Raw genomic sequence first — 13,960 nt, 5'->3', positions numbered from 1 at the left:
CCACCACTCACCACAGTCATGACCCGTCTTTGTACTCGCTCTGCCTCCTGCTACAGTGAATGAACTGTGAATGCTTTTGCTTTTACCTGTTTTTTTTTTTTTATCATTTTGCGGAATGTTTTTTATCTTAGTTTCTTGACACTTCAATTTCTCCTCGAGGCTAAACCAACAATCCAACAAACATCCACCCTTTCGCCCTTACAGATAGATCTCAAGGGACGTAACGACCTGCTAATCACGTGATCAGTTCGTCATGCTTGTGCTACCTCTATCACGTAGAAGTCTCTATGTACTGTTGCTCCCTGACTGCAGTACATTTCAGGATCGTTTTTTATTTTTGTTGTTGCTATTAATGGTGCAGGTGTGCATTGTGTACTGCGCTGGTCGTGGGGAAGTGAAACCTTCGTCTCATTCAATACCAACAGTCATAAAACACCAAGGAGAAGCAGCTGAAGCAATGTGATTTGTGGCTGACGAGATTTAGTCAAAGATTTCAGGCCATTCCAGGGTGTGCTGAGACCTCTTAGGAGACAGTCAATGAAAGCATAATGGCTTTTTTTTTAAGTGTGGGGTATCATAAATGAACAGTAAAGGTGTACTGAACACTGTACACCCCCTCATCTCTCACTCTGAGTAAATGCACATGTAGGATCTGCATACAATACTTACAGTATCTGAATATGAGCACCAAGGCTCAGTGTAGGTTTTGAGTACTTTCTCCTTTCACCGTCCTTGAATTTTCTTTGAACGGCCTCAATTGCAAAAAGCACCGCAGCATTTTTACTTGATTTTATTTTTGCTTGTGTTTGTTGAAGCGCTTTGTGATTTCTATCTTGAAATGTGCTATATAAATTAAGTTTTACTTACTTACACGGCTACAAGCTTCACCAAGTCCTGCCATAAGCGCACCGGGAAGCTCCGCTATAAACCGTGGCTTTAGGGGTCTCATTCATCCACTGCGAAGTCGCATAAATATAGTTACAAGCTCTAGAGGGTCATAAGCTTCCAGACCCTGCAGTGTGTAAACACTGTATTTAACAGATTTAAATGGTTCATCCAGCAGGTCCTGGTAGTCTGCTTCGTCCAACGGCTTTGTTTTTCTGTTTTGCTGCTCGCTTTTCTGTTCGGTCGTGATGCGTTTCACACTACAAGCTAAATGCTAACCCGTAAAGATGGCAACATTTGAAAAGCAGTGTCCAGACTTTGACATCGGTAAAAACTCTTGTGTAATTTTTCGCAAGTGCATATAGCAGCAGCAGCTAGTTGTACTTTCATTTCAGCTTCTGACAGGAAAGTTATAACCATTCTGCTGGGGGGAAATAAAGCATTATGTGAATTATTGTTGTGTATCAGATATCAGTCATTTGAACTAAATAAAACTTTTACTTAACTCTGATTTGTGTCCCACTCGGACCAGCTTGTAGCTCCTGAATCTGGTGAGAAAACTATTTCTTCAAACTAAGATTGTTGAAGAGCAAAAGGTAAGATGTTCTTTTTAAATAACTTTTCCACAGAACCCCACTTAAAAAACTATCATAATTATAATATTTTGTAAACTAAGTAAACAGCCTGGTGGTGACCCTATAATAATCTAAAACTTAAAAAAAAAGGGGCAGTTGGCATTCTTTGATACTTGTGTCAAAGTGACAAAATTTTACACGTTTTTTTAAACCAGTACTACCAAGACAATTCATGTCATGGTCTTTATGTTTGAGGTGGTAGCACTAATCAGATATGTTGGGAAGCCATGACCAGTTCTACCTGAGGCTGCTGCTGGTCACCATGAGGTGGGACTCTGTGGTCCTGAAGATGTTGTGGATGGCCCGAGCAGCCAGCACCTGCCTCATGGCTTCATAGATCACTTCCTGATTGTTCCCACAGCGGACGGCCATAGAGCCCTGGAAGCGCACGATGAATACCTGCTGCAGGAGAGAATCTACAGAGACACAACAACATCAGGCACCTACAAGACCAATCAGCAGCAAACTGAGTGACGAGCGTGACGTCAAAGCGATCAAGGTCAACGATTAAAAACAAGGTGTTTAATCATACATTAATAACACAAACTCATATTTAAGTGCATTTAGAACAGAAAAATGGTTACCATCATTCTCTGTTGTACATTCATCCGTTTCTCCAAATGGATTTGTGCGTCTGAAATGAGGCAAAAACATGCACAAAAAAACTTAATAAACCCCAGTGTTGCTTATTAGGAGGAGTCCAGCTTCCTAGAAATTATATAACACACTCCATGTGGGCAACATTTGTGAAATTAACATCATCCACCAGCGTTTCATCCTGCCTGCCTCTTCCTGGTTTAGTTGCTCTCTCACCTCCCCCCAGATCTGTTCTGGTCCTGAAACTCCGACGCTGGCAGCATGATGTCGAACTGAATAGGCGTTCCAGGAGCTATCAGGTCCCCTGGTTCCGGAGCAGCTCCAGTTTTCTGGGAATCACTACCAGAAGCATGAACACCTCCTGGCTTTGCTCTGCAGGGATATAATGCAAAATGAGAACAAGCTTCGAGGAGAAAATATATTCATAGATCTCCAAAACAACCACAGGGCAATTAGGACAAACATGAATAAATGGGAGCCTGCTTCAGTCCTGATCTGTACTGGCCACAAAATGATGGACTCCTATATTAATAATGCACTGAATGACTGTGAGGAAAACATCTAATCTATGAAAGTAATAAAAATAAGGATAATTTCTGATATTTTGTTTTTCATCTTCTTCAAGAACTTTATTGTGAATTTATGCCATTATTACTTTAAAAGTAATAATAATGCTTGGTCTGAGAGCTCTGTTTCTGCAGAGTAAAACCTCCATGTTCAGAGAGTGTGTATTAAAAATGATGAGCACTAAACAGAGTCTCTGACCTGTCAGGGTTGGGCGAGCCTTCTTGTCTTTTCTCAAAGCTGGTGATGGGAGTGACTGCCTGGATGGCAGTTTGGTTCAATCGGATGGCCACAGCCTAACAGACAAAAGAGTAATTCTAATTTACTTTTCTTTTGAACATATTTTGGGTATAAAAAAGGGGCAGGTATAAGGTTTATTCTTCTGCTGCTGCCTTTCATTTTATTTGATTTTATTTTGATTGCATGTTTTTTTGCTCTTTGTTATTTTATGTTACAAATGAAATTAATAAATTTCTAAATAAAATAAAAATAAATAAAAAAAGAGGTAACCAACACAAGGTCCCTTCTTTAGTTAAAAGGGAAAATAAAACAGAGTAGAAGTAGAGACTTTTACAAAAAAAAAAAAAAAAAGAAACACAAAACATGCTTAGAGAGGGAACTTGTATCTGTAGAGTTCTACCTAATCAGTTAACTGAATAACCTGCTGCAGGTTTGAACATTTTATTATCGTTACCACCTGCCTCCAAAAGGCAAAAGTGGATGATAATGTTTGGAGTCTGTGCGCCTGTTAATGGATGTGCTCACTGTGCTGAACACAGACCGTTGATGAGGAGGACAGTTTATAAAAATGAATTAAACCAGGAAATTTGGTGTCATTCATGGATCAGATCTGTTGTGAAGTTAAGCTCCTTGTTAGAGAACATTAAGTGGTGCAGAGAGGACTGAAACACTGAAGAGTTAAATAGTAAAATGTGTCACATTAAGGTCACCTAATGAAGTTTATACTGCATTTTAAGTTTATCCTGAAATTTCCCTCGAAAGCCAAATATCCCTAACTTTTAGTGAGTGGTGTCTGTTTCTTTTTGTTCCACTTGTGAAAGCGTGGGTAGTTTTACCTCAGGGTTGTCTGTCAGGTAGATCTGTCTAGAGATGTTGTTCACTGTGCAGATCCACTGAAAAACAAAAACACACTTCCATATTAGGCCTGCATGCCGTTCCAGGATGGTTAACCCTGAAATAACGTGATGACAGCAGCTGAGACAGACCACTCAGCTGCGTCGGAGCAAAAACAAAGATAAAAACCACACAAGTGGAGGAGGCACAACAGATTCTTCATTGTTTTATTGTGGATACTTTCTGATCAAACACACTTCCTTTTTTTCACCAACCTCTTCATACTCCTTTTTGCTCTCAGCTTGTAGAATCATTGACCTGGAGACGTGAAAGACGGTGCACGGATTAAAATATAAACACTTTTTTGTGCAAGTGTGTGGTAAATTGTTTGATGTTGGGGAGAAAAACAAAAAGAAACATACGTTTTTCCTGAAGGGGAGGTGATCTGAAAACAGTAGCGTCTGTCCTCACACTCCACAGCCATGACGGAGCTGTTGTCCAGGTCCAGCACCATGCCCCCAGCCACGGCCCCCCGAGGCTGGCACATCAGGTTCCCCCCCTGGGTGAAGAAGAAGAGTCGATCCCAGGCTGTGGTCACCAGACCTGTTTTACTGGAGAAGAAGAAAAAACAGCAATAAAAAATTTGTGGCACAAGATGTAAAGCTGAGTAAATAAAGAGTTAAAGGCATACAGACCACCTGCCTTTCATACCAGAGGTTTATACTAAGATCATGTTACTAATCATGCTGAAATCTAAATAGTTGACCAAATTTTAAACAATGTCATTGCACAATTTGAACAAAGGGTTGGGTAGCAGCAATGACTTACACACCAAGCTCAATGTCTGGTAAACTGGCTGAGTTAAAGGGGTCCCCGATTAGTTGTAACATTAGACTGTATTTGATAAACATTTATTTGAACTGTAAAATAAAGACTGTAAAAATACTGGGCTGTTTAGTTTTGTAAATTTTTAAAATATATATTTTAACACAGATGGGGCCATTTCATTTACACGCAAAGCAGTCTGGGTAAATGATGACGTGGATAGGTCCTCGGTGTGAGCGAGCTATATCCACCCTGAAGGTTAATTTTGGACAATATCTGACGACTGGCTCTTTTAAATGAAACCAGAGAGCGTTGACAGAGAGGAGAAAGTAGAAATGACTCAGCCTGTAACTGAAAATATGGATGGAGGACAACAGAGCTGCTTCATGGAAGAAGAACCTCAGCTTAGCCTGTTAGTCTTTGCATTAGTGCTGACGCTATTATTGCCTTATATATAATTGCTCAGCATTAGCGCGACAAACTAACAAGCTAAACTGAGGTCCTCCATCCACATTTTCAGTTGCAGGTTGAGTCATTTTTGCGTTCCCCTCTCTGTCATGTGGATGGAGGACCTCAGTGGTGAGAGGAGAATGTGTAGCGCTGAGCTAATACATATATATGGTGATAGCGTCGGGGCTAACACTAAAGCTAACAGGCTAAGCCGGGTTCTTTTTTTAATCACTTCAGTAGAAAAAATAACAATATTAGTTTCTTAACTTCTTCATCATCGGCGTTTTTTTTTAAGCGCAAAGACTAACAGGCTAAGCTGAGGTTCTTCTTCCATGAAGCAGCTCTGTTGTCCTCCATCTATATTTTCAGTTACAGGCTGAGTCATTTCTACCTTCTCCTCTCTGTCAACGCTCTCTGGTTTCATTTAAAAGAGTCGATCATCAGATATTGTCCAAGATTAACTTCAGGGTGGATATAGCTCGCTAGCAGCCTTGTATTACGGTTAAAATATATGTTTATCAAATAAAGTCTAATGTTACAACTAATCATGGATCCCTTTAAAGTGATTTCTGTGTTTTTAAAACTCCGTTAGCTGTAGCCTCTTTCATTAGATAGATCCGCAAAATCGCCACACAGACCAGTCCGGCTTTAAGCTCCCTCGGGTCATTCATAAAGTCACAGGAGAAGCCGGCCAGGTCCCGCTCACATGTACACATTCAGAAATGAACCCAGCTGGAAGTGCTGGCTGAAGTGGCCAAAAAAAATCAAACAAAATAAACTTACTTTAGCAATCCTGTAGTTCAATATTTTTTAAACTAACTACAAAGTTGCTGTTCTGTGTCATCTTTAATAATCCCTCTGTTATAAATCTGTTGATTAATCCTGTGGTCACTGTTTCTTGTATGAAAAAAAAAAAATCCCGAATTAACTAATTTTGGTGATCCTGTGGTTCAACATTTTTTAAAACTAACCACAAAGTTGCTGTTTTGTGTAGTTTTTAATATTCCCTTGATAATAAATCAGTTTGTTGATTAATCCTGCGGTCCCTCATTGGTCATCAGCTCATTATCATTTTCTGAGAGCTGAACTGTGGGTTGTTTTTTCACACGTCGGTCTGCCTGGCTTGAGCCCTGCTCTGATACTACCTCGCTTGGGGGCTCAGAGGGGTAGGGCTCATTTTGCTCACCTTTCCACCTTCGTGTTTTTTCTGAATGCTCGTCGGAGGACAGAACACACGTCAGTCCCAGACTGAGCCGTCTTATGAATGAGTAGCCATTTTGAACTGGCTGTAAAATACCTTTCTGTTAGTTTCATTCAAACTCATTCAGTGGTTTGTGAGATATTTTGCCAAGACAGACAAGAGAAAAAACATTACCTGCCTTTCGACCTTCAGCGGTCTACTATAATCTTGTTTTCTTACAGCCACTGACATCAAAATAATAAAATGCATCATCTTTCACAGCCTTTCGGAGCCACTGAGTGGCACAAATGAATTGCAAATATCCCTTGACCTCACTCAGGCTCATACTGAGTAATAAACTTACTTCCTGATGTTCAGGTAGCCAGCCTTCTGAATAAGTGTGCGGTTAAAAGAGTCCGTGTCCTTATCCGGCATGTAGACAGTGTCTTCCACTGACAGAAGCTCTTTCTGTGACGTACGCATGGCTTCTGCCTCCACGTCCAGCTGGGCCTGGATACTGAACAGAAATAAAAAAGATTTTAACAAAATCTGTTCAAATTTACAAGAAGAAACAACCAGTCCTTGAGGGAGTGCATATCTCCTGCCACCTTGCAAATTTTAGCTCTATTTTTTGTAAAACAGGCTGATCTGTAGACATTTTCTTTTTGTTTTTTTGCTAAGATCGACCAGCTGTGGTAGGCAGCCATCTTGAATTGGGCTAATTCCAGAAGTTAATGTGTTCTAGACGTACACCTAATGACTACTTTTAGAGAGTTTCATTAAAATATTTTGTGTGTAATACACATGAAGTGAAAGTTTCTTACTTTTGAGTCATTTTAGACACAGAGGAGAGAAAAGTTTCCATCTTCTTTGAAACCAGCTCAATGCCCTTCTTAAAGAAGCTAATCTGTAAAATGAGAATTGTAGTTAAATCTATTAGTCACTTTATTATGTACACCTACTCAATTACTTCACACATCACATGGGAACAGCAGTTCCTGAAATACTCAGACCAGCCTGACACCAACAACCATGTTGAGGAAGAAATGCTCTTTTCCCTGTTCTGATGTTAGACACCTAAATGAACTGACTTCATGCCATATGACTGGCTGATTAACCTTTTGTGTTAATAAGCAACACAACAGGTGGACCTCATAAAGTGGCTGGTGTGTGTATTTGCTTCTATATGATTAAATTAAAAATATGTGGCTCGTCACATCAAATAGAGGATTAAGTTGCAAAGTGGTGTGTGCTGCATTGGTTAAAACATTTATTGTATTGCTATTTTGTCACAATATAATAAATAAATATTTTAATTATAAAAACTTAGGATGAAATTTAGCCTTAAAGAATATATTTTGAAGCACTTTTTGGAGAAGTATCAACAAAAAAAGGTGATTTGAGCAGAAAAGAATCAACGTTTGTGTCATTTTCCCTGCGAGCAAATCTTTTTTTTTCTTTTGCAGCTGGGAAATTTTAATATCCAAATATCGTTTAAGGTTTTCTATTTAAAATGATTAGAATAACCTAAACATATGGACTGCCGTTTTAGTGAAAACACAATAAATAAATAAATAAATAAATAAATGTAATTAATAAAGTTTTAATACATATTCCATCAAATACCTAAATGTCCCCATGAAATAAAACAAAATTAATATATTTTAATACATTTTTTAGCATCTTTATATTATTTATATATTTCTAAAACCAAATTTTAATTTATTTATTTATTTATTTATTTATTTATTTATTTATTTATTTATTTATTTATTGTGTTTTGACTAAAACGGCAGTCCATATAAACATAAGACTTCAGAGCTAATATCATTGGGCTATCCTGATAAGGAAGAGAAATCAAGACATCTCTGGAACCCCTCATGATATCAGGATGACCCTGGTATCCAAATGTAGCTTAAAAAAAACAGGAATCTGATGGTGTGCTTGGGTCTTTTTGACCAAAACTGACCTAATCCTCAATTTGATGTGATGGGTCACATATTTTTTATACTACTCTTTTAACCTGTTTTATTAGAAAAACACATGACCAAACAAATAAAAAGCATCAAGAAGCAGCTAGTTTTATAAGACCAACAATACAAATCCAAACATTTTGTTAGAAAGAATTAGCATGTATTAGAAAGTTTTTCCCCTTAATAAGAATACAGAGTTGTGAAAAATAGTAAAGTTACTCTTTTCTTCCCATTAATCACTAATTATTTCAGTTTTAACTAGATTTTACACAAAAAGAAAAAAAAGCTTTTTTAAGAGCATTCCTTGTCCTTTGTGAAATAAATCAGTTTATCTGAGTCAACAGCTTCCACTCTCACTGAGTTTGAAAGCTCTAAGATCGGGCACGGTGCAACGGTCAGAAGCAGCTTAGTACCTGAGCCTGAGTGTAGCCGAGCATTGGTTCGAGCATAGCCACTCTCTTCCTGTACTGCAGGGCATTGAGGGCACAGTAATACTGCAGAGATGCCTGGTGTTGCTTCCTCCTGGTGTACGCCACCTCCTTCACCAAGTCGGCTTTCAGCTGTCCACACAGGAGAGGGTTGAGCATGCAAATACACACTGCACACGTGCCCACAAGGACTCACTGTCAGGGTCTGCTCAAGGCATGCAAACGCAACACGCTCTCTGGTATGCAAATGAGCAAAAAGCTTGTATTTCTTTGGTTCATTCAAAGAGTCGTGCTACCATGCTGAATAGATGCAAAGTCTATACTGGAACACTTAGAGCTGTAAGAGCACGCTCGTGTCAGGCAGGAGAAAGCTGTTTACTTTCATATCATATTGTTTCTAATACTTATAAAAACCCTCACTGCATTACCAGGAGCTCTGATGTAACGTGAGGCTTTTAACAGCTTCTCACTGATGAAGAAAAACCCTCCAACAGAAGCTGAAGCAGCACTCTGCAGATATACTACCTTCTCGTTCTCCTTCTTCTTGGGCAATCGACTGTATTTTACCATAGCTGCCTCGTGCTCTGAACAGCGGAAGAGAAACAACAGGAGTATTAAATAACAAATAGAAAAAAGCACTTTCTGTAAAAATGAAATGGAAATGCTGAGGGCTGAATGAATTTGTTGAAATTTGCTGAAGAAGCTATAAATGAGTTGATGAAACTAAAGAAAATATAACTAAAACCAACAAAAGTAGAGTAAAACTAAGTGACACTAAATATAATAATAGGTTAGCTAAAAGCTAAAATTAGCTAGGAAAAATAAAAAAAATACAGTAGCTAGGGGCTAAAAGTAGCAAGAAGTTGGCTAAAAGCTAAAAAAAACTGGTTAGATAAAGCTACCACAATACTAGCTAAAAGCTAAATGTGGCTACAAGTCACAGAATGGTATTGAGGCAAAAATTAGTAAAATATTAGGCAAATGTTTAGCCAAAATCTAAAAGTAATATAAGAAGACAAAAATTAATGTTTGAAGGAATTGAAGAGATCCAATGTATTTCCACTGGAAAAATATTTTTAATTTGAGTTACAATATTTTTAAAAGTTTGAAAATTACAAGTCATATTTCCCATCTTCCAAATGAACGTTTTATGGTATGAATGGCTAAAGTAGCAAACAGTCTACACAGAAGTAGTTAAAATACAACAAATGTACAGACAAATGAAAAACAAAGTGAAAATTAGTTGTTTAAATGTTGAATTATTCACATAAATATAAACACACTACTTGTAATTATTACTAAAGCTTGCCAAACTTACCATCAGTGGCAATGCTAAATATTTCCTTCAAGGTGCTGATCTCTGCAAAGTTCAGTTACATCGTCAACAATCCAGGCTAAATATTTTACATTCTTCTGTGTGTGTATGCTTTTTATACTTCACTACCTGTGAGGTCCTTCTCTCTGAACTGGATCAGGGGAAACACCATGCTGTCAGCCATCTGACTGGCTAAATCAGAGTGGATCGAGTTGAGCTACGGACACAAGTGGAAGATGAATCTTAGCCAAACATCTGAAAGATCTCAGTTTATGTTTACAGTAACACTTTGGAAAATAACGCTTTTAATGATAGGCCAAAGGATTTTGCATTCGTGGCAACCCTCTGTGGGCAGACAAACTTCAACTTGTTTTAGGTGCAGGATGGAGTTCGGCATTTAGAAATCCAAAATTCTCATTAAAATATCTGCTCCTTAACTAGCAATTAAGATTTCCCTTTGAATAAAAACCTAATGTAAACTTCCATAGCCCCCACCCCCCACCTATAGTCTGAATTTTAAATTATGATTTAATTAATTATTTTTTTTATGTATTCTTACCGAATTATGACCAACTCTTATTGTCTTTCCCACAGAATTAGATTTTCTACCATGTAAAACCACATTTAAATTACCCTTCAAAACCTGCCAGGGAGTGAGAAGATCCCAGTTTTGTCCAGTGGTCTATGATAAGGAGGTGAATAATGCCTCACTTCAGCTGTGAAACACTCACACTTTACTTGAGAGGAGAAAACATGAAGAAGAAAATATAATTTTTCTTATTCACAGGATTCAGTGGTGTGTGAGTAAACCCTGCTGTTATTCCTCATGCTTTTTATCAAGCCTCACGCCTGAGTCTAACCAACAAACATGCTGTTTGAATCTCACTCTGCTGAATCTGAATGGTTTAGCAAATGCTAAAGTGCACAAGGTTAGATCCAGAAGTCTAATTCTATCTTTAATATGAACTTTTGATCATAACGTGCAGAATGATAATCCTGACTGGGCAGACTCCTGAACCCCTGTGGCTGACGGGAATGGGCCCACCTGTTTTATCTATAAATATGAGCTCCATCTGCCCATTCATCCCGCCTCTGTTCAACCATCCAACAAAACACACCTTCATCCCAACGGTTTTTAAATCTGGAATACTGGAGGTGCAAGTGTGTAGAGATTTTTAGAAAAAAATTTAATAAAAGGGCTCACCTCTCCCACAGTTTTTGCAAAGTTCTGCAGTGTGCTGATTACTTCTTCATCACCTTTTCCCAGGGCAAAATTCTACACAAAAAGAAGCAGAAGATTAGTTTAAAATATAAAACTTCCAAAGATTTGATGTAAATCCAGCCTAAAGAGGGGAAATGAAAATAGGCTGGATTTCTGGTATGATGTTTCATGTGACAAGCTCAAACATGCTCATAAATAAATAAGGTCCTGATTTATTAAAAGTTTGTGTGCAAAAAGGGTTGCAAACTTGATAATGTTTACAAAGCTGATCTATTAACCGTGTGCACCGAGGATCACGTCTGTCAAACGACCAAAAAAGATGACGCAATCCATTTAGCATGTTTGCCTTCATGAATGTGATGGTTAGCTGAATGCGCAAAATACCTGGAGGAGGATAGCACGCGCTATTTGATTTATTAAAACTGAAACTGTTGCTGTTTTTGGATCTATATTCAGCACTTTTGAAAATCAGGTGCAAACTGGCTGCAGTCATTGTACCTGCCCTGCCCCATCCAAACCCCCTCCCCCCATTCACAGGTAAACATGCAACATGTATGTTGGAGGCAGTCATAAATAAAAACCATTTGGAAAAAAACCCTTGCAGTGCAGCATTGTCTTGCGCCTGGATCATTTGCCTCCTCTTTCAAGCATTATTTCTGCATGCAATCATCACCTGCACCACCGCCCACTAATAGCATGTGCATTTTTTTAGTTTGCATACACAGTTTAGCCCTTTTATTTGGGATCTTAGTAAATCAGGCCCTGATGAGTTTTACTGCTGGTTTAAAATGTCTCAAATAAACATTTCTTGCTGATCAGTACAGACTGCTTTTAATCCAATCCTCTCTGCAAATAATTTAGTCCAATGACAAGATTTGTTCGAAGATAATGCAGGATTTTGTTTTTATGTGCAGAGTTTAATTTTTGTCATTCATTTTTTCCAAATATTTCACAAGCAACATTGATATTTGGAAAAAGTCGCATTATTATTATTATTATTATTATTATTAATAATAATAAATTATCAAACAAATATTTGTAATTATGAATAAACTAAGTTACAAAAATAATTCTGCTTCTTTATCAGTCAGACTGATTAAAAATGAACAACACTTGTCGGACCGCTCCCTTCAGGTGGGCGGGGACCAGCAGAAACTCAGAATTTTATTGAGAAATCCTTTCAGTGGGCAGGTTCAGTTCAGAGTCTATTTCAATGGTGACAAACTCAGACTTAAACTACCTCTTTCTCTGCAACAGAACACTCAAATTTCTCTAAATTCATGGTTAACTTATTCAGAGTTTTCACATTACTCCTTTTCTGCACAGCCTTTTCAAGTATTTCAACAACACTAGATATATGAGCACATTGATGATAGTCAATCTTATTTACGTTTTAAAATCTACTTTTCATTTTAGTCATTTCATTTAACAACACGTGTTAAACAATCAGGAAGTTTTCAGTTTTCCATTTTGCCTTTATTAGAAGTTTAACGCCACTGAAAAAAGGTGCCATTACACCATGGCCCCCTAGAGTTTAAATACAGTTGTATATAATTAGATGATGACCATCTTACTTTCTTCTCATAATCCAGAAGTTGCTGCGAGAGCTGCTCTGTGGCCAATCCCATTTCACTCTGTTGGAAATAGAAAGCAAAAAAGAAGAACATGTTAAAAAAGGTTAATTACAAGAACTGTGCTTCCAGCTTCCTGTGTGTTTCTATTAGAGAATCATGATTCCAATGAGAACTCTTCTAAAAGGTAAAAGAGCAATCAGTACCAAAACAAGTCAGTTGTAACAATGAACTTTAGTTATGCAAGCATGACTTATATTTTCTAACAAAACTGAAAAAAATGATTTATTTCAACTTTTTATTAGGAAAAACGGGTTCAAATTAATTTCCGAACTAATCCCAAAGCTACAGTGAGTTTATGTGATGCTGACTGAGAGCCTAAGATATTTGTCTGATAATCAATCAAGTTAAATAAACTTTACTTAAGAGGAAAAACAAAACAAGACAAGAGAGCAATCGCTTCATCTGATTTTGTATTTGGACACATCTATTTCACAATGACTCCCCGGTGCTGACCTGGGCGTGAACACTCTCTCTTGGTGTTGTGTTGATTTAGTACCTGAGCTCCAAACACCCGCTGCAACGTCTGCAGCAGCTGATTGGTGTAGTCCGTCAGCATCCCAGAGTCCTCCTCAAACACGCTCAGCAGAGAGCGAGTCTGTGGGACAAAAACAAGTTGGGCAGATTCTTCACTTCACAAGTTTCTACGTTTATTCATCACTAGGGTTGGGCGATACTGGCAAAAATATTTCATTTTATTTTACCAGGCAAATCCCAGTAAGACTGCAGATCTCAAAAATTCATCAAGATGACTTGAGGCATTCAGCCGTTAATGATTAATATGACGATAATAGATGACAACTGCACTAGCATGTTTCTGACTCTGAATCAGTTACTGCCTTCTAAAATTATATTTACAAATCAGTCAAACTAACGTCTTTATTTTAACAGGTTAAACTACTAAGCTGTGAATTTATTCCCACTATTTCCACAATGTTGAGTGGCAGCAAATCTTTAGTATCACAGTATGCCACAGGCAACATATGCACTTGTCAGTGAGCGAGTCGCACACAAAAACACATCATTATCTGGCACTAATTGCAAAATGTCAAATATTAATTGTTGACAGTTTTTCTCATTATTAATTGCACACAACACAATTTTGCCCAACCCTGTTAAAAACAGACTTTTTAAAGATTTGGATTTCAATGTTTCCCCTAGGAAATTGGTCTTGGTGGGGG

The 13,960-nt window shown here is 37.9% G+C and overlaps 1 protein-coding gene across 1 annotated transcript in view; it reads right to left on the bottom strand.

Annotated features, from left to right (window-relative positions):
* The window catches only part of appl2 (adaptor protein, phosphotyrosine interaction, PH domain and leucine zipper containing 2), a 25,374-nt gene that overhangs the window by 3,374 nt on the left and 8,040 nt on the right, over positions 1-13,960 (bottom strand). Inside the window, exons 2-17 of the mRNA XM_014021271.1 lie at positions 13,279-13,377; positions 12,723-12,782; positions 11,131-11,202; positions 10,056-10,143; positions 9,930-9,971; positions 9,137-9,195; positions 8,597-8,743; positions 7,035-7,117; positions 6,575-6,727; positions 4,178-4,366; positions 4,031-4,073; positions 3,758-3,814; positions 2,883-2,977; positions 2,334-2,489; positions 2,105-2,154; positions 1,762-1,936 (exon numbers count right to left, since the gene is read on the bottom strand). Of these exons, the coding sequence (XP_013876725.1) occupies positions 1,762-1,936; positions 2,105-2,154; positions 2,334-2,489; positions 2,883-2,977; positions 3,758-3,814; positions 4,031-4,073; positions 4,178-4,366; positions 6,575-6,727; positions 7,035-7,117; positions 8,597-8,743; positions 9,137-9,195; positions 9,930-9,971; positions 10,056-10,143; positions 11,131-11,202; positions 12,723-12,782; positions 13,279-13,377 (1,568 nt within the window). The remainder of the gene's footprint in view (positions 1-1,761; positions 1,937-2,104; positions 2,155-2,333; positions 2,490-2,882; positions 2,978-3,757; positions 3,815-4,030; positions 4,074-4,177; positions 4,367-6,574; positions 6,728-7,034; positions 7,118-8,596; positions 8,744-9,136; positions 9,196-9,929; positions 9,972-10,055; positions 10,144-11,130; positions 11,203-12,722; positions 12,783-13,278; positions 13,378-13,960) is intronic.

The sequence above is a fragment of the Austrofundulus limnaeus genome, unplaced genomic scaffold, assembly GCF_001266775.1.
Source record: "Austrofundulus limnaeus strain Quisiro unplaced genomic scaffold, Austrofundulus_limnaeus-1.0 Scaffold285, whole genome shotgun sequence".
Lineage (NCBI taxonomy): Eukaryota > Metazoa > Chordata > Actinopteri > Cyprinodontiformes > Rivulidae > Austrofundulus > Austrofundulus limnaeus.
Note: the sequence above shows the minus strand (reverse complement) of the source record. Positions and strands in the feature narration are given on the sequence as shown.